Source organism: Anas acuta, chromosome 3 (genome assembly GCF_963932015.1).
Source record: "Anas acuta chromosome 3, bAnaAcu1.1, whole genome shotgun sequence".
Lineage (NCBI taxonomy): Eukaryota > Metazoa > Chordata > Aves > Anseriformes > Anatidae > Anas > Anas acuta.
Window position 1 is genome coordinate 34,023,119 of NC_088981.1, and position 27,325 is coordinate 34,050,443.

At 35.6% G+C, this 27,325-nt stretch overlaps 1 protein-coding gene across 1 annotated transcript in view; it reads right to left on the minus strand.

Annotated features, from left to right (window-relative positions):
- The window catches only part of BTBD9 (BTB domain containing 9), a 124,872-nt gene that overhangs the window by 41,532 nt on the left and 56,015 nt on the right, over positions 1-27,325 (minus strand). The window contains exons 8-9 of the mRNA XM_068676573.1: positions 9,929-10,038; positions 1,069-1,258 (exon numbers count right to left, since the gene is read on the minus strand). Coding sequence (XP_068532674.1) covers positions 1,069-1,258; positions 9,929-10,038 — 300 coding nt within the window. The remainder of the gene's footprint in view (positions 1-1,068; positions 1,259-9,928; positions 10,039-27,325) is intronic.

The window sequence follows — 27,325 nt, forward strand, 5'->3', positions numbered from 1 at the left end:
TTCCTTTTTTCTTTGTTGGAGAACAAAATTTGGCAATTTACAAAACCGACTTCAAATCTCACTTACTAATGGATTAATACAGAAGCAACTCTAATAGGCAGATGGCACAGAAATAGATTCTAGCAATACGTGCCTATGTATAGGGCCTCTGCTGCTAGCCAGGACCTAACCTGAAGTTTCCACATTCACTCACTGGCATGGTAACTTCAGAAACCTTTCTCTTTTTAAACTGTCATGGAGAATACAAATTCAGTTCCCAACAATACAGTCTGAATTTACAGAGAATAGAGAGACATCAAGACAAGGTTCTGAATGTCTGATTTTGTGAAACAACATCATTTACAGTCAGAATCTGAAGTTGGCAAGAATATTTTCTTCACCTGTGAACAGTCCTGCTCTCCAATCTATATCCAAAGCACAAAAGAAAGGAAAACTGAAAAAGATTGAGTGTAAGAAGGTTCTGCACTAGTCAACAGCCTAATCTTGTCATATATATATGTAACGCACACACACACTAACATATTCACTGGGGAAATGGCTCAATGAATTTCAATACAGATCTAAATACCTTCATTAATCCAACACTGTAAAGCAGTATTCAAGTTCTCTGCCTTTATTATACACTCTACATTCAAGTTCATACTAATAGTGTATAGTGAAAAGGAAACCTAGATGACTTTGAGATGATGGCTTTCTTTAATAAATGTTTCTATTTTCACAATGAGATGCATATGAGGAACTGCACCTACTGTGATCACAAGTTAAGCTGCAATTGAATTTCTGTTCTAATATAAATATACATCTTTAATCTTACAATTTGACTATTACTATTATTATGCTTCTGAAATGCAATATTTTCTGGAATTGCACTGCTGTATCTTGACATACAATTCATACATTTAATTTTTAACATGCCTATTATACTGAAATAAAAAAGCCGAAGGACAATTAATAAATTGGTCCTCTAATTACCATCCTTTCCAAGTGTCCTATATTTTATAGAAAATAACTGTACTCAGCAAAAGTCTCATTGTTGCCCTTAGTTTGGAGAAAAATAAACCCTCTTACCGTATTGATCCAATCATGTAGGGCTGTGCTAGCTGTACTACAATAGCTCCACTCCCAAGCTGATGGCATGTGTACCCAGAATCCCAATCATAGTTTTTTGTGTCTCCATTCAACAAGGCATTGCGACTTCGACTTACACCCTCAATCACACTGGCACAATCTGCAATTGTTGCAACATTTTCAGCAGGAACTGCAAATTAAAACACAAAGAAGACAGACACAGTAATACAGTCAGAATACAGTTCAGATAATAATGGTCTTTATTTCTGGCAAAGAACTGAAAAAAAAAAAAGGATGAAAGTATGATCAACACAAGGAAACATAACTCTTATTTAATATAAATTACAAAGCTCTGTTTTACAAGTACTTCAACACTTATTTTTTGAATTGCATATTATTTTCCTCTGTTAGCATTTAACCAACCATGGAACCTTCTGTCTGCAATTCAGAGAGACTCACAAGCTTTTTGAATGTCACCCTTCAAGAAGATGATTGATGGACATAAAAAGAACACTATTCACGTCCAGCACTTTCTTTTAAAATATGATCTTTAGCTAACTTCCTTAACTTTTCAAACACGTACATCATATACACCTTTCTCCCTCTCTCAAAAAAATATTAAAATGAATAAGGTTGCAAACTGATGTTTTCTGAACATGCAAAAAAATCAAGGCTACCTGTTTAGCCATTTTGTAGGGTACATAATATTGAAAACACCGTTTTTGCTAACTGATGACAAAAATTCTGTCTGCGCAGGCTGTATAAAAAAAAGGTAAGATTCCGTATGTCAGCCTTTGATAAAGAATGACCAATTTGTACGTGGTAACACAATAAAAAAAGGAGATTATATAAAGGACAATGATCAATTCAAAAAAATTTCCAAATTCACAGTATCTCACACCAAACAAATTAAAAAAATCAGAATGAGAACAATATTAGCCAAAACATGAAGTGCACCAAATTTTTTTTGTGGATTTTTTTTTGTAGAAATAGTAAGATGTAAAACAAACACTGAGAATTTTCACACAAAACATATGTATAGTATAAATGAAAATGGATTTATGCAACATTTTAAGTCCACTTTCAAATGATAACTTAATTGCAGACAGTGATCATCTCTAAAATATGTATTTAAACTACTACAACATCTGAAAATGGCTGAAATATAGTTATATGAAATCTCAGAGCTAAGTTCAAAAGTCTCCAGCATCCCAAAAAGAGCTAATTTTCCATGAGGAGGTAGGATTCCAGTGCTTTAGGAAGGCCTACAAGAAAGATGGGGAGAGACTCTTTATGAGGGAGTGTAGTGATAGGAGAAGCAGTAACGGTTTTAAACTAAAAGAGGATAGACTTAAATTAGACATAAGAAAGAAATTCTTTACTCTGAGGGTGGTGAGGCACTGGCACATGTTGCCCAGAGAAGCTGTGAATGCCCCATCCCTGGAAGTGTTCAAGGCCAAGCTGAATGGGGCCTTGGTCAACCTGGTCTGGTGGGAGGTGTCTCTACCCATGGCAGGGGGTTGAAGCCTGGTGATGTTTAAAGTCCCTTCCAACCCAAACTATTTTATTCTATGATTATATGATTCTGCATTTTAAGTGTGCTATTGGCGTTGGATGCAGAATCTTAAATGTTAAATGTTGAGGTGGAAAAAGAAAAAAGGAAATGTGTAAGTTCATTGTCAAGTAATAATTCAAGGTAATGGAAAAGCAAGTTTCCTAAAGATCTACTGCACTATCAAATTTGATATCATCACTGTGTGCTCATCAAAAACTACTAATAGCACTGCATTACTATCTTAGAAATGTCTTGATTCAGTATTACTAAAAAGAGGCAGACAGCAATTCCCGGATTCTTATGGGGGGAAAAGTATTGGACATGAGGTATACTTCGCTAGGAATGATCTGAATGAAACAAAGACCAACAATGCAAACTATAAGCACAGGCATTAAAACAAAGTTTGCTTTGGCTTTCTTTCCTTCCCCTTTTCCCTGGCAGTAAGGGAACTTCTTTGAGTATCCATTTTATACAGGCATTAAAGCATTTTTTATTTAGTGCCGCTTTTCGCAGGAAACAGAAGCTATGAATATCTAGGTTAAAAAAATATGTAAAAGATAAAATATCAAAATCAATTATCATATTAAGGCTCTGTGGCACATTCTAGACACCTTCTGAGCTATTTAAGGCATTAATTTAACATAATACTACTCAATTCATCCAATATTGTACCTGCATGCCCTCTAAGCACCATCACGTTCTCTCACATTTAAATTTCTGCACTTATCCATGAACTCCTAAGACGATGTTATCCTGATTAGTCAAACTCCTTAACAACCACACAGAAATTGTCTTACTGTGTATTCAATACAATTCTGTGGTTTTCACTCCAATGGTTAATTAGAAAGTGATTCTAACTAATTGAAGCATGCAGAAGGTGCCATACTGTTTCTTCTCTCTAGGGGGGTCTGCCACTCCCTATTTTGAATGTTTATCATCTTCTTTTATATCCGCTTGATAAATCTATTAAAAATACCATCTGGTGGGGACTCTGATCTGTGCTGTATTTTCAAGTCCTCTGGTTCTCTTCCTTTATCACATTAGATTTTCTGCTACAATTTGGGTCACTTGTTTACAAAAATGTACTGCCAAAAAAAAAAAAACAAACCAACAACAGTATTTTTTGTTGTTATTTTGCTTTGTTTCTTGATTTTTTTTTTTAAATCTACCAGCTATCCAGCTATTACAGTAACCAATGTTGTTCGAAAAAACAAAAGAGGAGATTACAAATATGGAAATTCTTCCTCCCTCTCCCCCTTGTTCATACTCTTGACAAATCTGATTCACTTTTATGGAACAGAAAATATGTCTGTTAGCAAAGCATACACATTCCATAAGCAAACAAAAGGAAAAGATGACTGAGGCTACAGTACATCAGGAAGAAAACAGTTATTAAAACTTATTTTCTTGTTTCCTGGTCTTATGCTGAGGTATGGAGAGATGAACTGCTTGGCAGTATACTTAATTCCAGCAGTATTATTTTAAGGATTCACGAAAGGGTTTGGATACTTTTCTTTTTTTTCTTTTTTTTTTTCCTCTTATCTGTTCTTGTGGTATAAGTACATCCACAAAGTTCTGACAAATCATCTCATTTAGTCAGTACTATTATCTACTACTAACATGTAAACACCAGGCTATGCCACAGATATTAGAACTGCTGAAAGATAAACATTGACTTATACCATAGATACTACACTGGAATGTGAAGGTTTACATAGTCAAGTCTGCGACTTGGAAGAGAGGGCAAATTAGAATTTTGACCAATTTTTAAAAAAAATCCCACTATTATTCCTCAACTTGCAACTGTCAGTTTGGATTAAAATAATTGCAGAGAAGGCTAATTTTTGATTCCCAAAATCATACTAAAAGCATAAAAATCATTAGAATTGAACGCGTTTTTAATTGGCAACCAATTGGCTGACTATAGAGATCTTCAACTGAAATTTGTCTGAGGAAGACTTTAAGAAATAGCAGTCATTTCATAAAAGCCTTCAGAAGCAAGCATCCTTTGTTGCAGCACTGGAAATAAGGGGAAAAAAAGTAACTGGCATTATATGAACAGATCTTTATTAAAGAATAGCAGTAACTAAACTGACCATGTGGCTGCCCTTTCCTGTAGAAAGAGGAAAAAAAATCCCTGCAGTATTTAGATGGTCTTAAAATTTTCATTACTTCCTAAGGCTATGCTTGCAATAGAGATGACTTGCATTGCTGGGGAAACCTGCATGGCTTTGAAAGAAGACTAACCTTTAAAAAGAGATGAAATAAAATAAATAACTTTGTGTGGAGTCAACATTAACAAGATGTGAAAATAGCACCTCTTGAGGCTTCCTTGGAGAGAGTCAGCAGTGTTTTACAATGCTGAACTACATACTAGGAAACTGATACAACTGGTTTCTCTTTGTTATACATTTAAGTGTTTTTTGTTGTTGTTTGTTTTTGCCTTTTAATAACTGTCAGTGAGTAAAAGACAAGTGAATGGTTACATATTCATTTCATTTTTTCCTTTAAAACAAGTACTCCTAAGGCATTGAACAAGACACAAATGAAGGTTCACAATGATTCATAACTACTGAACAGCATTCCCCAGAGAGTGACCAAGGACATTCCAGTGTTTTATATCCATCTCTTGCTCTTCAGTCATTATTCACCGTTTCTCCTTTTGTTTGTAATCCACCAGTTTAAGGATAGTCTGAAAGACTGAGGCAGACCACAGATAAACACAACTTTGTGTAAAAGCCTTCCATGTTGCACTCCCTATGGCCCTCACCAGGCTCAAAGTAGGACTGTGGCCTAGTCAAACCCGTGTGCTTGCACAGTCCTTAACCGCACCTCAGTACTAGTTAAAGGTTTTTTTTAGCCACAGGACTTCAGGAAATTATCATTTTTTCCCCTGTGGCAGATAAACAGAATTGATTCCTATAAATACAAGGGAAAACAAAAAACAAGAGTGGCATTGCATAGGAGAAGCCCCTTGCCCAGGGCTGTAGCTTCTTGCCACTGGGCAGATTAGAAGCCATTATCAACAATTGCATCATGTTGGGTACTGCTTCTCCCTTGAGAGGAGCATGCCTCCTGCTTGTGAGAATCTTAATTTGTTTTGGATTGCAGATTAAATATTAACGACTACGGACCATTCAAATTTCAGAAGTTGAAAACACTGTTTTTGAGGTTTTAAAAATATTTGCATCCCTGTTAGGCAAAACAGCTATGTCAATCTAGGGAATCCAATACATAAAAAAAATGCAAACTTACAAACACATTTAGAGATAATATGCCAAAAGGAAAATTACATCTCAACCCTAACATCTGCGTTAGGGAATAATTTCCTATGATTGAATTCATTTCTGTCACTTACCTCATTTAACAAGACAACAAAGTGTAAACCAACACTAAAACATCAGACTGAAACATCAGTGCTAGAAAGAGCATATCCTGCTACTTTTACCTCAAAATTGCTAGTTAATTGCCACTGGGTCAATTTAGCATCACATTCAGTATTGTGTACTGGAACTACACAAATCTTCCATATTAGCTTTTAAATATAACATGTCAAGTTAATCATTTGTCATGAAAACCCTGTACGTAAAAAAAAAAAAAAAAAAAGACAACATAAAATTGCTGTTACCATGTGATGACACTTCACTTATATTATTTGTTTGGCAGTCTTCTAATCTTTGCTTTGCAGTGACAGCCGTTAGATAGATACTACATATCAGTAATAAGTTACCCCTCTTTGTATATACAGCTTTCTGATCAAGCTGAATAGGTTTAATGAAATTAAATAATTACTTTTAAATCTATGACTAAAATCCCTAAACAGATACCTCAGTGGCCTTAATTCTTTGGAATGAGATTTGAAATGAGAAACTCCTTGTATAGTATCTTTGGTGTTCTTTTTGTAAAAGTAAGGGTCACAAAGGCTTTCTGAAAGGACCATACAGCCTTCAAGGGATGAGCACTTCTTTTCCTTAATAGAACGGATTATAGCAACAGCAGTAAAGGTATTAAATTAGGTTGGAACACATTTAATACCATACTGCATAAACAATGAACTCAATAATATTACCCAACACTGCTTTTCAAGGATAAGGATGAAAGCTTCTGTACTCAATCAAGCTTAGAAGCAACCTACTCTGATTATTGCACTTTCATATACTTCACAGAGCTTTCCTAACTGCTTTCAGTTCACTTTACCCCATCCTGTCACTAGAGAAATAGAAAGAAACATTATAAACCCTCATTAGAGCTATAAGATAAATCTGTGCTTATTATCCTATTGGTAGTCACACAAAATTTTTATGGAAGTAGAACTGGGACAGTCTGTTTGACAAAGGGAACCAGACAACACGCTGTCTTATACAGGTATGTAAAACAAAGCACTAAATGCATATAAGGTCACTTTGCTGGATGAAAGCTTTTGAAGAGGTAACGCTGTTAGCAATAAATTCTGGTGGAAGAGCCATTATACCCTTGCATTTCACAACTGCACTGCCCCCAACTTGTCTCAAAATGTTTCCATTTGTCCCTTCCTCTGCAAAGTCACATATTCAACTGTTGCTGCCTCATTTGCAATCAGAAATTGGTCCACATATTCCTTCTTTCATGGTACTCTGCCATTAGTCATCAATTTTCTCATCAGTTCACACCTCTAAACAGTATCAAAAGCATCTCATAATGCAGTTCATTACACACACTGAAATTGCAATTCTACTTGTAGTTTAGGAGGGTAATCTGTTCTGAACAGGGAACAATATTTGTTTTTCAGTGACTTTGCATGCATCTGCATTACTGTTGGCAAGGCTAGTAGCACAATCTTATTTCTGATGCTAAGGTTTCTAGCAAAAAAGAGATGTGAAAATGATAAAGTGTTCTGTAGTGCTGGGAGGCAAGGAGCCTTTTTTGCAAGGGTGGCAGCTAAAATTGGAAACAAGCAGAAGGCTACCTACAAACATCTCCACAATTTAATAGACAGATGCACAAGGGGCATGGAGCACTGAAATATGAAACAGCAGGTGATATGCCTGTGGCATATGTTGGCGAGAATACCATACAGTTAAACCAATGGAAATTTGATCATAGAATACAGACATATATTGGCAAGAGATGTAGCAATAAACTGACTTGGCTCGAACAGTCACATCCTAGCCTACATTTTGATTTACATAAGCATTTATAATATACAACTGATATTGAAGAATTTGAACTACAAAAAAAAAATCATGAACCAATACATTTTAAATAAAGCCACTTGAAGTCTCTATTCCCTAGATTAACCTTGAAAGTCATGATTTGAATTTGGAACCCAGTACCATGCAATGCTGAAGCAGATGGAATTGTTCACCTCACAAAAAAGCTCACTAAAAACCAAATGTCACTGAGTACCTGAAAGGCAAGTCAACTATGGTACACACACACTCCAACAAGCCAACACGGATTCACTACCTTGCCTATTGTTATGATAAAACAATCTTCAAGTTATTTAACATACACAAAAAAGGGGAAGGTATGTTATTTTGGTCCTAAATTATTTACTAAACAGAATTGATAATCTTAAAACAAACGTATAAAGATATATGCATCACTTACCTGCACAAAATAATTCTTATTTTGCATGAAGCTTTTAACAAATTCATCGCTAGCAGCAATACCTATGAAACTTAGCTCAAATGTTTTTTATCAAACTCGAAACATTTTGTTCCTCTGGTAACTAGCTTGCTACAGCTAAATGTTTCCTTTAAATTCTGCCATTCCTTACTGCTTGTTCTATTTTCTTGTCAGTAACAATTGCAGTACTGCTTGCAAACTCACTAAAACAAAGGAAAAACTTTCTATTTGTATTATTTGACAGCCTATACATTTTCAGGCTGCATGATGTAAAAATCCGTAAAGTGTGATTTGTCAGGCTATTTTTTTTATTCAATGATTCTATAAAGATATCATGAAATCCCACAGCAAATATCATGAGACTGGGTTTAGTGATGTTATGCCTTTGTACAATGCATGGAGGAAGGGCTCAAGGGGTTGAGACCCATTTTTTTACAGCTAGATATAGTTCTCCTCAGAAAAGCATTAAGAGAAGTATGTCTGACTATGTCTCACTAAAAATTTTCCCTCTGATTCTTTTTCAAGAACTGTTTTCCCTTCTATCTACCATAGGTGCATGCTTAAAATTTAAATTCCTATTAAAAAAAAAAAAAAAAAAAGCATGAACTCTGACAATTTTGCTGAAAATTCTCGATTTCTTCCCAGAACAAGCAATAGTCTATGGTACTAAATCATACACAACTGTAATAGGTGGTCTGAAAAATACAAAGAAGGACTAACTCAGAAGGACTGAATTAGACCAAAACCACAAACTGGGGAAATCCCTCCTATAAGTACACAACAACTAAAAGGTATATAAAACTCTTTTTCCAATAAATTTCAAATCTCACTCACGAGCTTATACAGAAGAAAGTGCAGAGATCACCTTGTTTGAACTACTAAGAAATCTTTGACACAGTTTATCATTTTGTATTGTTGATCTGTTTGGGATTTCTACCTTAAGTAATGCAATATTATCCATCCCTGGAAGTCTTTAAAAGACGTTTAGATGTAGAGCTTAGGGATATGGTTTAATGGAGACTGTTAGCGTTAGGTCAGAGGTTGGACTTGATGATCTTGAGGTCTCTTCCAACCTAGAAATTCTGTGATTCTGTGATTATGTAAATGTACTTAAATCACTATAACACAAGCTGTCTGGAGCAGGCAGCACCAGAAATAACAGAACATTAACACAGCGTTCTGAGAATAAGAGTAGCCAATATGATGCTCTGTCATGGCTAGATGTGTCTATAATTCTTTGGTGGAAAATTAACACATTGGAGTTCACTTTCAGTAGTTGAAACTAGTCTGCATAAGAGGCCTTAAATGCCCAAACCCACCTTCAGTACAATAAATATCTCTGGTTACTCCATCCCAGTTACAGAGTTCAGGCTAACCTAGCTGGAGGCAAAAGCAACCCTACTATGACATGGAAACAAAAATCGGATTAGGAGCACAGAGTTATTCAATTACCAGTGGTTTTGTCAGCAGCAGTTAATTTAATTTGAACTTTAGCATTCCTGCAGCGTCACTAATTGATCCACAGCACTGGAATTTCAAAGCAGCCATGAGGACTAGCCAACTAATTCTAAGCTTACAGCATGATTTAACTCAAGTTAGAGTGGAAGGGGAAGTACAGCAAAAGTGCAGTGATGGCCAGTCTTAAAAGGCAAGTGTTCACAGCAGCTCATATAAAAGGAAAACAGTTGCATCTCTTACCTATCAGACCCTTCTCAAGAGTAAAGGATTTGTTGGTAAACATGCATTCAAATGCAACAATGTGGAAAACTTTGTTCACTGTGTTGTGGGTCCCAACAATGCGAATATACCTATGGAGGGGAAAAAAGACAAGCAGTACAAGTTAGGCATGATGAAATTCTATGCACCAAAACATAAATGATTCATTGGGACTGTATTGTGCAAAGCTGTAAGAACCAAGTAATTACTGGGAAGAAAAAAAAAATTAAGAAAAGAAACAAAAAGAGAGAAAATTCACAGCAAAACTTGCCAGGATGCTGGCTCCAGTACAATGTTGTAAAATTTAACAAAATCTTTCCAGGCTAATTTACCCAGAAAACCAACAAGAGACACCTTCTGTTTCAGAAGTAGACTGTTAGCACAAATGTGTGTTCATCAAAGCTTTAAAAGAAAATAAATAAATAAATAAATAAATAAATAAATAAATAAATAAATAAATATCCCCTAACCAACTGCCTTCTACCACAAAGAAAAACTTCATATAACCAGGACAAACCCAACAAATCTCCATGACTTCTCTGCAGAAGCCACTAATTATTTACCCTTTAACATGACTCTGTCAGTAATTCACTGGATGTGCAAAACACCAATGTCTTTGTTGGTGTATCTTTTATTAATAGTAAGAAATATCTGAACAATCAAATGTTTTGAAACAAAGCTAGTTCTGAGCTTCATTCCAGGTTGTATAATTTGTACTTTTAAACTCTAATTCAAAATCAAATAGAGCTGCTCTTGAACACCCTAACCCATTCACCTTTTATCGTACCCTGGAGGCTTCACTTTCTACAAACAGTCATTAATCTCATTTCAGCCTGATTCCTTCATTTTTCGGAAGAGACAACAGTTCTTACTATAAGTTTTTACTTTAAATGGAACATTGCACATCATTTTAATAAATGTTGAACAAACAACACAGAAACAGTCTTGATCAAATACCATTATCTTACAAAATGGGTTACCCATGCTGCAGAAAACTTTGTATCAAATTCTTTTCAATTAAGAACTACCAGAATACACAAATATTAAGCAATATCCTTTGTCTGCTATAAAAAAATAACCTTTCACTTATGCAATACAATTATAGTTCCAGCATAAAGACTGTTCACCAACAGAATCGTTTTAGCTTGTGTTCTTTATCATACTGAGTTTGAAAGATCCACAACTTTCAATCCTGACTTTTTAAAAAAAACAAAACAAAAACACAATGTAAGAGCTCCTTGCTACATACCATCGTGATGGTATGTAGCTAGACTTATTACTGATATTTCTTTGCCTTTAGTGTACATAGCAAGATATTTTAAAAATATTAAAATCCACTTATTACATGCAAATGACTGCAGGAGACAACTATGTTATCTGAATATCATAACATCACTAAAATTGACAGAGCTATTGACCTCTGATCCTTTTAGCTCATATAATCACTTCATTAAAACAAAAGAAAAAAACAACAACAACCCCCCCTCAATAATTACATATTTCTTTTACATGTAGAAAATTTATATACAACATGGTCAAAATTTCAATCAATTGTTACATTTCTTTTTATTATCACTGCTTGAAACAAAAAAGACTGGTGCTACGTGAAATGCCATATTTTGCTGCCAACAACATGATAATAAAACTGATACAAGCCTCAGTTTTTCTCATGCTGAGAATAACTTGCAGTGCAAGTGACACACAGTTAGCCAGAACAAAAGCACAACAAAGAAACAGAAGCAAGAGCCACCCAGCCCACTGCAGTGTGAGCTACCCTAAGGCTTCTTCTACTCACAGAGCTGATCTTCTGCAAAACAGGCACATACCTACTCAGTCTAGTCTTTTCAGGTTAGATTTATTTTATTTTATTTTTTTTATCAATTCATGAGTATAGCATGAACCCTAAATACATTGGCAATGACCAGCGTATTGCAATGCTTTATTTCTATTGAGCATTAGAAATGGAGAATTTAAGTGTTAAGACTAAGCACAGGAATAATCTTGGAACACTTTAAGTACACATGGAAGGCTCATCTTACCCTAGAGAATCTTGCCTGTCTCAGGAAAGAAAGGTATTGACTGAGTTGCCATGCTTGCACAAAACACACTTTAGGGTAACCAACAGAACATTACTACTTTGAAATACTTCAGTTATGTTTCCTTGCTTTAAAGAATTTCAGAGAATACACATAGTAAGAATACTAATAGGAACACAAGGAACTGCTTCACAATTGGCTTTAAAAGCTAATTTATTTAGATTTTTTCATGTATTAGAAAACTGTAATACTTGGGCAAATATTTGAAACTGGCTGGATAGCCGGGCCCAAAGAGTTGTGGTAAATGGAGTCAAGTCCAGTTGGAGGCCAGTCACTAGTGGCGTCCCCCAGGGCTCGGTGCTGGGGCCGGTCCTCTTCAACATCTTCATCAATGATCTGGACGAGGGCATTGAGTGCACCCTCAGTAAGTTTGCAGATGACACCAAGTTAGGTGCGTGTGTCGATCTGCTCAAGGGTAGGAAGGCTCTGCAGGAGGATCTGGATAGGCTGCACCAATGGGCTGAGGTCAACTGCATGAAGTTCAACAAGGCCAAGTGCCGGGTCCTGCACCTGGGGCGCAATAACCCCAAGCAGAGCTACAGGCTGGGAGATGAGTGGTTGGAGAGCTGCCAGGCAGAGAAGGACGTGGGAGTGATGGTGGACAGTCGGCTGAATATGAGCCAGCAGTGTGCTCAGGTGGCCAAGAAGGCCAACGGCATCCTGGCTTGTATCAGAAACAGTGTGACCAGCAGGGCTAGGGAGGTGATCGTCCTCCTGTACTCGGCTCTGGTGAGGCCGCACCTCGAGTACTGTGTTCAGTTTTGGGCCCCTCGCTACAAGAAGGACATGGAGGTGCTAGAGCGGGTCCAAAGAAGGGCGACGAAGCTGGTGAGGGGCCTGGAGAACAAGTCCTACGAGGAGCGGCTGAAGGAGCTGGGCTTGTTCAGCCTGGAGAAGAGGAGGCTCAGGGGCGACCTTATCACGCTCTACAGATACCTTAAAGGAGGCTGTAGTGACGTGGGGGTTGGCCTGTTCTCCCATGTGCCTGGTGACAGGACGAGGGGGAATGGGCTAAAGTTGCGCCAGGGGAGTTTTAGGTTAGATGTTAGGAAAAACTTCTTTACTGAAAGGGTTGTTAGGCACTGGAACAGGCTGCCCAGGGAGGTGGTGGAGTCACCATCCCTGGAAGTCTTCAAAAGACGTTTAGATTTAGAGCTTAGGGATATGGTTTAGTGGGGACTGTTAGTGTTAGGTTAGAGGTTGGACTCGATGATCTTGAGGTCTCTTCCAACCTAGAAATTCTGTGATTCTGTGATTTTTTTTTTTAAATATATATACATCAAAAGGGTGAGAAACACACAAGACAGTCTGTCATTAGAAAAGTGTCTTTATCGTACTACACACGAGTTAAGTAACGTTATCATTTACCAGTTAACACAGTTCTCGGTTCAACCAGTAGAAGGGCACACAATTTTTTTTTGTACGCCAGATACTCTTATTAGTTATTTTGAATAATAGTTGACAGTATTGGTGGAAAGCGGGATTTTTGAAATAATATAAAACAAAATCCCATCCATTAAAATAATTACATATAAACTAATCTTCTGAAATACATTATTTCAACGTGGTGATATTATTGCAATTCAGAACATAATGATATGGCAAACCTCATCCTTTTCACAATGACAATATATATATATCTTATTCCCTATTTCTCTCAAGGTGAATAATAAGCATGGTTTCCTGCCTGAACCTTATATACTTCCACTTGGTGGAAAATAAAATTAGGCAATTTTTAATATTATGTTAAATACCTTAACTTCTAAAAACAAATTCTGAGATTTTAAATAAAAATTCTAATTTATTATTCCACTTGATGCAAGCTTGATGTAGAGATGTCCAGTACCTCTAGGTAAGCAAGTTGTATCTGAATTTTTAAATATCAGCAATGAAGATAGATATTGAAGATACATAATCTGTTTCAGAACATTAAACAATGGACTGAAAAGAATGTCTCAGAAATATGACGCTGATGAAAAACTGCAACGTGGGTGACTTTAATATGAACAATGAAGTCAATGAATTCAAAGCTTACAGATTTCAGAAATTTAAAATATCTATTATAGCTCATGATGTGCTTGAAAATTTGTAAATTTTCTTAAGCGCTTTTCTGACAGAAGAAAATGCAACATGATTAAAAATAAAAGGATCCTTCATGCAATCAGTGCCTGTGTATCACCTCATCATTTTGTTGGAACAATTTTTTAGATGGAATATGCAACTACAGGTAACAAAATTAGTATGTACAGTTATTCAGCACATGCACATTTACAAATGCTTAAAATGCACTGAATGTGCTGTGTGTTCACTTCTAAAGGATACTTTCGAAATCAGCAATGTACATTACCAACATCACCAACACAAGTACAAAAGGAGTTTGAAATAGAGATTTTCTACTGAAGTGATGTATAGGTTATGGAATACACACTGACCTTGAAAACAAATCTCCCAACTTTCCATTTGTTAGCTATATTTCCACAATCTCTAAAGACTTTACCATTGACTTCTACTACTTATTCCAAGTCTTAAAAAACATTTGAATATTAGCTGTTGTTCTCCTCTTTATGTACATATTATTTATACAAAGCTAAACAAAATTATAAGAGCTGAAATTGAACTTAAATATATACACATCAAAAGGGTGAGAGACACACAAGACAGTCTGTCATTAGAAAAGTGTCTTTAACATACTACACACGAGTTAAGTAACGTTATCATTTACCAGTTAACACAGTTCTCTGTTCAACCAGTAGAAAGGTTTGTGTCATCATATATTATTATTATTTTTTTATTATTTTTTTATTTTTGTGTCATCATATATTAATATGATATATTCATCATATATTAATAATATAAATTAATATATATAATTAATATATAGTCATCATATATTAATATGATATATCATATATTAATATGATGACACAAAAATCTTGCATTTCTTTACAATGAAGAAAACACGTATTTGTTCCTCAGTTGTCTTATACAAACTTTGAGTATCACATTCCCCTAACAGAAACAAGAATGGTCTGGTAATAAAGTACTGTAAAATCTGTGTGGGTTTGAGGTTGCATATCCTGTGTGTGTGGACACCACGTTTCTGTAAACTATTGACCAGCTGCAACACAAGAATACAAGTAATAAAGTGCCATCAAACTGGGATGCTAATTCTGCGGCCAGATTGTCAGATCGCTCTCATCAATCATCAATCTCATCAATTGCTTACAGAAACATGGTGTTCACATGGGATACGCAACCTCAATCTGCAATGCAACAAAATGCAGAAATTCTGCGTTTTGGTTATGTCACTCATCTTGGTTGATGGTGTCATGGTCAAACTGAAAGCTGTATTGTATACCTTAAATTTTAATGGATTTTTTTTACCAAATTTTTGGGGTTAATTCCCTACCCCTCCCCCCAAAAAATAAAATAAAATACTGCTTTTGGGCTTTGAGTGGCAGTGCATCACCCAGTAAAACCTTCTGTATCTGTTAAGAGGTCTAAGGTACAGACAGCTGAGAATGAGGCAGCATGAATTCTAAGAGCCTTCTGGTTGCCACAAGCGTATCTAGACCAAGTACCAAGAGTATAGCACCTGGAGATATTCAGTAATATGGACAGAGAGTAGCGTGCGACTGTCTACAGCAAACTAAGAAAAAAGTCCTTAGGGCAGAAGCATGTTAGAAAATCTGTCCTTCTCTCCACAAAGCGTAGGGAGTCTTCCATGAACGTGGAGGCCAAAGCTAAGAGCCTTTTCTGAGGAACTGCTGTGGGCACTGGCACTGACAATCCTGCTTTGTTCCAATACAACCACAAATAAAGGCTCCAATGAGCCCCTCTACCAGTGGACTTTGTACTCTACTGGTAGATTTGGCACAGGGAGAGAGACAGAAAGAGCACTGTCTCATTCTTCAGAAGAGAAAACCTTGATCACTTTGAGGGGTATTTTACTGGTAGAAAAAAGTATTTTACTGGTAGGAAAACAGAACTGCAGCATGAGAGTTTCGTCGCTTTAGGAGACCTTTTACTTTGGTTTCTAGCCCTGTTTGAAAATAATGGATATTGATAGCATGGAAATGCTTTAAGAATTTCATCTACATATCACAGACTTCTCTAGTCACAGTTCGTCACGCTACCCTTGGCCTTGAGATCCCTTTGGCAGGAATACCAGAAAAGTCTGCACTCTCATTTTTATTATTATTATTTGCACTAACAAGAAAATTATTTTAACTAGAGGGGAACACCGTGTTCTGCTACATCTTTGTAGAAGCTTAAGGTATTAAAATTTGAATGAACTACCTAGCTTGACTAATTCAGCAGCTACATGGCAATGACCTCATCCATCCCCTTTTTTTCCCAGAGCAATCCTTCACCTGTACATGAAAATATGACTCGGGCACTTTGTTGCAACTACAAACACCCGTATTTCTGAACAACTACATTATGTTTTACTTCTGCTCTTTTCATTTGTACAGCTGACACATTTAATCAGGTAACAGCTGCTGCTGAGCATACCATTGATTCAGCTACCCTGGAGGGCTACTAAAAACAAAACCAAGCTGCCTGCATCCAAACAGTACTTAGGACATGTGTGTCAAAGCATAAGAATATGCATACTCTAGGATCCTTTTTAATCCTTCATTATAATAGCACCAGTAAGATATAGGCAAAGTCTGGAATCTATTAAGCACAGAGTCTAATCCCGTAAGAATACTAAACAGAAGACTAAGTAAAGAGAGGTAAAGGAAATTAACAGATATTTTGCATTGATATCCCACTCTGAGTCACTGTCATTGCAAAACTGAACAGCAACAGGGAACTAAAATAAGGAACTAAATTCAATATGTACAAAACTACCTCCTCAGAACTTGGCCTTTTATTTACATTCATGGAGCATTTTGTATGAGACACCAGCGCTAACAGTTCATATATCCTTTAACTGCTTAGAAACCATTAACATTTGTATTCTGATCATTGCCACAGTGATGTACGAGAAACAGCCCAGCACACAAGGGCATGAGAAGACATTTTGTTTGTCTTTTAGTGGAAAAGGAAACAGTGATATTCACAGCCATCTCAACCTCGTTTATTCACAGTTCTTTAAAACATACAGTCCTGCAGACACACACAGCTGAGTCAACAGGCTCATGGCAGAAGGATGAAAAAAAGAGGGGGGAGAAAAAAATCTGTTGCCAAAATTAAATTATGTGGAAAAGCAGTAGGCATAAATAAATAAATAAAATAAAGAATGAAGCCAGAACAAATGTGGAAAGCATTCCTGTCTCCTAACAGGAAACAAGTTTTCCTGCATTTAGACAAGAAAGTCTAATAAAGTCTGTTTTATACCAAAGGAAATCCACCGCAAATATACTAAACTAGGGTGACAGATCAAACCAAACACCTACAAGATCATTGAACTCTAGCAGGAAACGTACGTAACATTTACAAAGCCTGTGCAGTAACAAACTTCCATCTGCGTAACTGATGCAAAACAAACAACAATTACAAGGAGAAATGTGTTTTTAAAAATATGTAGATAGTCTATGCTGCAGCATCCGAAAGGCTAAAAATACTGATATATAACAATTATGCAGGACACACAATTGTTTGTGTACTATATACAAGCAACACATGGACTAAGAACATCACCCAGTATTTCTGGGAATATTTAATCAAATTAATGCTGGCATTGATGGGAACAGAAGTAATATTTCCATGATGTGGAACATGTTTTGCATTCCACATGTAAGAAAAGTAAGCTTGCAAAGCCATATTTTTTCATTATTAGTTTCTAATTTTGCTCAGACAAACAAACAAACAAAGCAAAATTCGAAATCACTGAATGCGAGGTGACCTTGATTGAATCTATATCTTCACATTGTGTGCATCTCCGGTTACGTTCAATTTCTGAACATGTCTCTGCAGGTTTTGTTTCAGGTCAGATCTCAACCCCAAATAGCTCTGTTTCCCAGAACCTGTCTGGTTATGGACAGGAATCCATAATTTCAGCTGATCTCTTAATGGACTTTCATTCATCACATAAATTCCACATCTGTTAGGAGAATACAATGAGATTTTGATGTCATGAAATCTGTCCTTAGATCCTATCCGTGACTCAGCTTTGCAGCCAAACCTTACTTAAACACCACCTTTGTTTGCCTTTGTGCTATCTCTGTTGAATACATAAAACAGGACTCTCAGAAATTAAATTTCAAGGACAACATTAGTTCTCTTAAATACAGAAGAAAGCAGTGGTCCTCAGGAAGCCTGGTTTTAACATCATGCACACATGGGATTTGGAGAAGAGATGTGGGATCTTGCTCTGCATCTCCTCCAGGCTGGTCTGACAGGGAGCCAGATTCCTTCCAAAAGGCTTTAACAGGACTTGTTTTCTTGAAATTGGTTATACCAATATGGTTTCATGGCTTTGGTACAATTTAGCTTAGACTACATTATACAGACCCATTGTAGAGTCCACATTCTAAACTTATTGAATGTACCAAAAGAAAATGTGTGAAAGTTCAGGGTGTTGAAATCTGAGAATGTTTTCCATTTTCCCCAGTTTCTCATGTTCCGTCAGCCTATGAATTTAACATGCAATAATAATTTCTTGCTCCAAGGGCACCTCAGCAATAGTTGTCTAGACTTAGACTGGAATCAGCCTATATAAGATATGACAAAGAGAAATATTTGGAAAGTATTAGAGCAAAGCGATCTACAAGTAAGCGGATAAAAAAATTAGATATCAACTTGCATTATGGAAGCTCAACAAAGAAGTAATTGTGTTTTTGACTTGTGTTTACAAAAGCAAGGAATTTGGAAATTCTTTGTGTAAATCTGTAGCGAAGGTACATAGAGAAAATTGTGTTTAGCTCGGGTGTCTCAACATCAGAAAGATGGTGGTAAAGAAGGTTGGATTTTCAAAAAAGGATGAAAATGATTAAAAAGATAAGATGGCAATTGCTGAAATCCTTTTTATGTAAGGGTTTTTTGGATGAACCATTACTAGCCAGAAGTATGGCAACTCTGTATTTGAGCACATAAGCAGAAGAGAATAAGAACTAGATGATCTTTAAGGTCCCTTCCAACCCAAGCTATTCTATGATTCTATAAATAAGTGAAGACTTCCTGGACTCTTGAAGCAGGGAGGGTGGGGAGTCATAATTGTACACATTAAAAAAGTAAATTAATAATAAATTAAAAAAGAAGCAGTAAAACATTTTATCTACTGATAAATAGGAGACCTGCCTATCACTATTGAAATTACAATGGAAATATGCTAAACAAAACTCTACTAGCAACAGCAAAGTACTGGTAAAAATGACTGGAAACATCTTTTCCATCATTATTTCTATGATTTGAAAATTACACTTAAAGAGTCAACTCCACATACTTGGAGAAGATTAGAAAATAAATGCAAAGTATTGCTGGCTCAGTTTGTAATTTGCTGTGCAAACAGTTTTGGAATGCTGAAATGTGGTGTAATTCATTATCTTATGCTGAGTTTGTCTTATTTATTTTACACATTTATCATAAAGCATTAATATTTAAATTGTTCAGATGTGAGGCTCTATTAATTGCTTCCTTGACTTAAGCTATTATCCATACAGTTGTTAATGAAATTGTTGTATATGAAAACCATTGTACTACCCACTGATTTACAGATAGAAGTGCCAACAGCAACTATGTCACTTAAAAGATTAACATGAATTCTTCAACAGCAGAGATTTTATGTTTGCAGGAGCAGAACCCCTAGAACACCACAGCCAATACTCTAAACAAGAGGAACATCAGACCAGGCATTCTCCCTTACCACACTGCAAAGTCCTGCTTCCATGGAAGAATTGCAATAAACTTGAATCTTAGCACCCCCCAAGCACCCCTCCACTAAAACAACTATTCATTATTTATGTATTTAACAGAAACATTATGACAGACTTTATTCTGGACTCTCTTCTAAGCCAAAGTGCCCCTCTAACCATGAAGGTGTAAGAATTTTATTATTGACTTAATTTTTCATTTCCATGCTTTGTCAATGTGTTACAAATACAACAAATATATATTCATTTCAGTGAGCACTTACTAAAAAATATTTTATTAAATTCACAAAACTAAACTTTTCAAGTTTTAAGTCATGAAATGCAAACCTATGCACAAGTTGTATGCATCTAAGAAGGAATTTTCTGTCAGATATCACACAGAAACCTCCTCTGTTATGAACAGTTGCACCTAAGAGGTGCAAAATGTATACAGAGCTGCACATAAAACCATTATTATAAAATAAAGCCTGACACAAGAGCATAGCTTCTGCCAGGTGATATCTGCAGGGGATTTTTCATGTGTATACCTGCACAAATTTCATGCATGCAAGAGTCATACACAATACTTAGAATTTACAAGTATAAATTTTATATGCAAGGCATTCAGCATATCACTACCAACTCTTGCTATAGACATTTTCATTTTATGATGAACAATGGCACAAACCGAAAAATTCAGACTCAATAAAGCTTTAACGCATTGCAACAATTAAAAGGACACTGCTATAGTAAATTTTGAGCCTATATGAAGATGACTTTTTTTTTTTTTTTTTTTAGAATAATGTAGTCTGGTGCACAAATAAGATTTGAATTCAACAATTTAACATGGTACAACAATTCAACAATTTAACATGGTACAACGCTCCATTTTAAGTGTCATACAAGTGCTATCTTGTCCAAAGTTTGTTCAACAGGGAGAGAACTGCAGATAGTTCCTTCTAGGTGGCACTTATCCATTGTAATAAATAAGCACCTGAAAATTAGTCATGAATTTCTTTTTCATTCTACAGAAACATAATTTAAGCATAAGAGCTGAAATTGCTATGGTTTTAATAAAATTATAAAAAAATATAACTTTACTGGGAGCCAGTTTGGTTTTTGTCTTTGACTGGCACCTTATCTTTAAGGTGATCATACTCTGCACTGCAATACCAGCTAGTTGGTGATTCCAGGTAAAATGAAAGAAAACTGAACATCTTTACTAATAAATGCAGTAAAAAATAAGTTGCATTAAATCAAAATGTTGTATGTAATCCTATATTAGGTAACTCTTTCAAGCATTTATCAACACATGACAATATATGCAGCCCAAACCATACAAAATCTGTTAGTGCCAGAGGTACCTTGAAAAAGAGCTGAAGGAAAGAATGTTTTTATTATTTTTATTTTTTTTTGTCTCATGACATTAGACATATTTGCACTGAAAAACAAGTAAGTTAGGGAGTGTTTACGTGCAAATAATGTTTCACGAAAGTTACTGGATCCTTCCAGGAAATCTGAAGAGTTAGACATTGTCACACATCTTCACTGGCGGAAGAAAGATCTGGCTGGGGCAAATGCAGCAATTTGTCATTTATACAATGCCTTCAGGCCACCACAGCTTCACATTAACAGGACACCAACAACACATCACTCTGCATTGCAGTGAAGGGCATTACCATTGTGAACACTTCGAAGGAGAGAATTTTATGAAGGTAACTGAGCCCTGATAAAGAGAATCATATTGTATATTTTTATCAGTAACAACAACAAGTCTACCTTGATCTTCCTTAGTAATACATTTCAAATACTTAATAACAGATCCCACAGAACACTGAAAGGACATGAAAGAGTCAGTATCTCCTTGTGCGCAAATATTTCTAGCAGTTGCAGGATGACTGCTTCTGCAGTGAAATAAATTTTATGGACATGGAAAAAAAAAAAGTATAATAACTTCCTTCACTAGAAACACTAGAAACGCAAACAAAGTGTGCACCCCTAACAAATCTTATGTGGCTGAAGATAATCTGGCAAGAGTTAATTTAAATATATTTTAAATTTACATAATGGTACTTAACATTACATAGTATTATGAAATTAAAAATATTATGTACTATGAATTCTGTTGAGAGAAGTTACTAAAATTAATAATGTTTAATCACCTCTCAATACCAGAAACTGTTTTAAAATCCATTTTCAAAGAAAGATTACACCAATGTTTGGTTGAAAGAAGCTAAAACAAAAGGAGACTAGAAATACAGTGTTCTGCCTTGAGGTAGGAAAATATTTATTACTGAGATGATGCTGTTTCTAAATCCCTGAGCTAGATAACCTTAAACAAGAGGGGGAAGGTTGAAGGGCACTTTGAAGAAAAGTTAAGATTTACCTCACCTCTTTTATTTGGGAATCCAACAGAGCTCTGCCTGGATACCTACTTAAAGACAGAATGCATTAAACCATTATCCTTTTAGCTGTCTATATAACAAGTGCAAGAGAGGTGTTTCATCAACTGTTTCAAAAAGAGCAACATAAACTCACTGTATATAAAAATTGCAATGAAAATGCTGAGAAGTTGCAAAGATAGGCCTGGAATCAAGTTATGACAAAATAAAGTCTCTTTAAGTGATTTTAATAATCTACCTAGGATCCTATAATGTAATAAACTTACTTCTCCATATGCCTCTGCCTTCTTTAGTACAGAAGAGATGCAGTACTCAGAAAGGATAACCCTTTTTCCCAGTTTAATGGCATCACTGAAATGCTTTCATAACTGATGAAGCCCCCAGTTCAGGTAAATCTTCTTGATATTTTTCTCTATCATTACACGTGGTTCAATGCTCATGATGAAAACCACTAAAATGTAGCTCTAAATACCATTTTTTCCTCTCTCTAGAAAAAGAAAATGTGAAAGAGATCTTTAAGTGCTTTGATCAACCTAAACCTTTATCACAATTTCCCTGATATTGCCTTTTAAACTTAGGTGCCACATCTATGTTTTCATCTTGATAGCAGCCGGAAGAATCCTGCCCATCCTGCACATCTCTATCACTGACAAAGCAGAGCTCCTAAAACAAAAGCATGAAGGTTGTTTTAAGAGGAAATTGTTTTCTTTCACTTCTGTCTGCTTTTAAGTATTGCTGAATTTACTTAACTGAAAACACTTTAAAATGTGCCTACTCAATGAAGAAATAAGCCATTATATTTGAACCAAAGTCAGAAATAAAATTAAAAAAAAGAAGCAAATGAAAACCTTTTAGAATACAAACTGTTGTGGAACCTTACAATTGTAGTCTTTTCAATACTCCCTATCCTGCACATAGCAGATGAGAGGGTAAAAATGAAACTAGTGATTTAGGATATTAGCTCTAACCATTTTACAGTTGAGGCTATGCAAGCAAACAACCGACCAGCTTATGAGAAACCTGCAGTAATACATTTCTGTTGGAAGAAAAAGTGCTGAGCTAGTGTATTCATATGCTTGTTCAACCATACCTGTTCTGATATCTGATAGCTCTGCATTGTTATTACCTTGTATTTGGTCTTCCCAAAATGGCTATGTTCATAGAGAACTCTCTCATATTCAAAATACAATTAGACCATTACAACATCACCTTGGAACAACTGCCACTGAAGGGCATGAGCTTGTATTGTACCTTCTTCAAGAAGATTTTTTTCCTCTAAACAACATGACTTTTGCCTCAGCAGTGACAGCACTGGTCTGTGATAAAAAGCATCTTTTAAAGGAATCTTACCATACAGTAAAGTGAAACTTGACTCTACAGACATAACCTTCGTTAGTATATTTATTCAATTTACCTGATGTGCTGTATTACCTGTTAAACCATCCACTTCACTTTATTAAGCTGATAAATAAAGTGAACTCAGTAATGCGTTATTTTGATATGCAGATAGAAGATGAAGTTTATATATTGTATTCATATATATTTAAGTAGCAAAAACATGTTTCAGGAGGAAGCTTTTCATTGTTGTTTGATGTCTTATTCCTAGCTGTAATTGATGTCAGTTGAGACTAGGAGATTATTATCAGGCTAACGCTATCTCCAGACTATTATGGCTAACTCCATTGTATTATTATTCTAAGTATAATGAAATAAATCTGTGTTTGGAAATAGAAGCAGTCAATATTATTTATTGCTGTATTTTGAATAACTAGAAATTTACAGGGAATACAGGACTGTGCCTTAGTTTTGTCCTTCACAAAGTGGAACCTTTGAACTTCTAAACTAACTTTCCCTATGATGCCTTGTAACCCCCATTACCTCCGCTCCAATTCAAATTTTCACACTTTTTTCAGAACTCTTACTGTACGTGCTCACCTCAGCTCATGCCCACTTTCCTTTACCTTGGCAGCTTACTGCAGAGTTAGTGCTTCTGATTTCCCTACAAGATCATACGTCCTGAAGTAGATGATATATTCAGAATAAATCTTGATATACTTAGAATATAGCCTACAAATTCAGACTGGAATTGATAACTGACCTGTTTACTTTTCACCATAAACTGTTTAAGAAGCTTACTGTATCCATGTGCAGCAGGCAATTGTGGTATTGATGTACTGTTTGTTCTTTCCTGTATGTCTTACCCACCTACTTCAAATCCAGTCATAGAGCTTTCTTGACTTCGTACAACCCTCAACAGCTCAAACATGTCAAACACAAACTTCCTCCTTCTCATCATTATTATTTACATTATTTCACATTAGAAATCCTTACCTTCAACAGCACAAGTGTTGAGAACGCATACAACTTCCTGGGCAGTTTAACATTCTCCCTCTTATTAATTTTTAAATAATTAGCATTAATACATTCCTCTTTGCATTACTGCTAAATCTCCCTGCAGTTGCCTTGTAGCTTGGCACATTGATGAACTGCAATCCAGTGCTTCACAAACTTTCTGCTGTATTTAACATCAGGAATGATGCATACTGAGGTTCCAACTTTTCCATTTTTACTCTCAGCAGTGTCTTTTCATGAAGATTGGAAAAAGTTACATTTACAAAAAAAATGCAACACAAGTTTATTTCAGGTTTCCAAGGAACCTATTCCATTTCATAAATTATTCTACCATGCCTTTACCAGAACTAGCAGAAAAGACAAAATCCACCCCCCTCCATGATCCCAAACCAACCGTTGTCTTTTATTAAACCTTTTTCGTAGCAATATTTAGAGTTCTTCAGGAAGAAAAAAAAAAAAACAAACAAACAAAAAAAACCTCTACTGCTATTCTAAAATATGGATACAGAATTGTCAAATTATGAAATAGCTATGATACTGTCCAAATCAAAATGGTGCTTTTTCAATGTTGTTCTTGTGGGAGAGGTCCCTGAACAAAACTCAATTACTTTTAGCATCCCAAGAGAAATTAAACTCTTCTATGCTCATTTTCTGTGGTAGTTTTTCCTTAAGCTGTAAATCATTGCAACTTTGGGGTAAAAGAAAATTATCAAAAGAGATTGCGAAGTATTAAGAAAGCTTTTTTTTTTTTTTCCTTTTTTTTCCTCCAGCCATCAGTAGCTCAAGTGCTGGTCAAAGGTCTTTGTATTAACCAGGAAATCACAATTATCAGCTTAGTTACTCCCAGGAAGACTGGTCAGTGAGTCTACCTAAAGACACCGCTAGCTCTCACTTTCAGTGTCAGCTCAGGAAAGGGGCAAATAATCCAAAGAAGTAAAGAGTCCCAAAATGTTTGTGAAACATCGGTTTATAGAAAAACTTTAAATTGATTTCAGGGAACAAGAGTCCGGGAACACGCTTGCTTAGCAAAGGTGACTGAACCACAGGGAAATGAAATCATGCTAATTTTAATGACACATCATCATTGGTTTTACACTCTCCGATTTGTATTGAAGCGTGTATAAGTCTTAAAAGAAACCACAGAGTTTAAATGGATTGAGGGTGCAACTTACCCACTGTTATTATCCATGCGAGCCAGGTTAAACTTAAGAAGTGCATGCCTAGCTCACGTTAGGATCACATTTTCATTTTGTTATATATATGTACCATAGAAATGAGATTTCTAAGGGACCGAACAGCATTTATAATGATTTCTTATACTTAGGAATTCTACTATATTTGCTGATTTTCCACAAATAAGTCAGTAAAACAAAAATATAGTGGTTAGACCTGAACAAATTTCAGGTTCAATAAGTTTATATAGCTGGAATACTAAAATTAATTTGTCCAATGCTTGAATCTATCTTTATATGTAATGATAAAGTACACGTATTAAACACTGTGTGAAAACTTTACAATGATATTACGTAAAGGTCCATGTCTAGGCTAGGAATGGCTAGGAATTTGGGAAACAGAAAGAGATAACAAAATGCATAATGCTCAACTAGCATAAGAGACTTGGCATCTACTTCTGTTTCAGGAAAGGTATTTTTCAATACCTTAAATACAGGGTTTAAATACAGAGTTTTAACCACCCCTCTCAAAACAAAACCAACAACCAGAAAACAAACAAACAAACAAAAAACAGCCTCCAAACATGAATATAGCTAGGGAAAGAAAAAGAAACAGTAAAAACTAATGAAGAGGCAACTCCACGTTATTCTACATTTATCTTATTTCAATGCATCCTTTTAAAGGAGATTGCTTTTTAGATAGTATTTTAACCTCATAGCAAAAAGTAACATTGTTACTTCATACAAATGATATCTGATTTTACTGTGACAATTATTAGCATATTCAGACTCAAAAACATCCACCATGTTTTGTGAAGAAAAGACACTTTGGCAGAATTTATGCCCTCTAGCACAGTATCCTAATGCTCGAGTTTATCTGGTTAGAAACCTTCTGTTCCACATCACGCTATTAAGTAAACTGTAAAGGAGCATTACCAAGCTCCTTTAGTTCCTCAATGATATAAAACTTGGTCGTCCTGCACAAGTGCAATATAATTTTGAAATTATCTTATCAGGCGTGCATTGCCAATATTAATTTGTAAGCATTTCAAAGATTACTTTTATTGCAAATAATATATTACTGTTGTAGGGTGTCAGTGCATGCATTTAGTTCCACTCCTACAGCTTCATCTATTCAATCTATTTCAAAGTAATAACAACATACACATATACATATACAAAAAAGGACATCCACAACGAATAAATTAAATATGAAAGTATGTTTTATTACAGGGCAAATGGAGAGCACAGTTGCTGTATCTATGGACTGTGATTCCAGCCATGTTTTTGCTTGCATCATTGATACACTATGAACGTGCCTATCCTACACCAAAAAATTTGACCTTGAAATGACTCTCATTCTCATAAATACTAATCCCAAAGGCCTGGGACACATTTAAATTAGAACTGAAAGTTAAACCTCCATGACTTTTGAAATATTAAACTACGATCATAAAAAATACATTTTTTTAAAGGCATTACCTAAATTTTATACTGTGATGTCCTTTCTCTAAAGTGAAATTCCAGACCTGCATTTCAATAACAGGCTTGGACTATA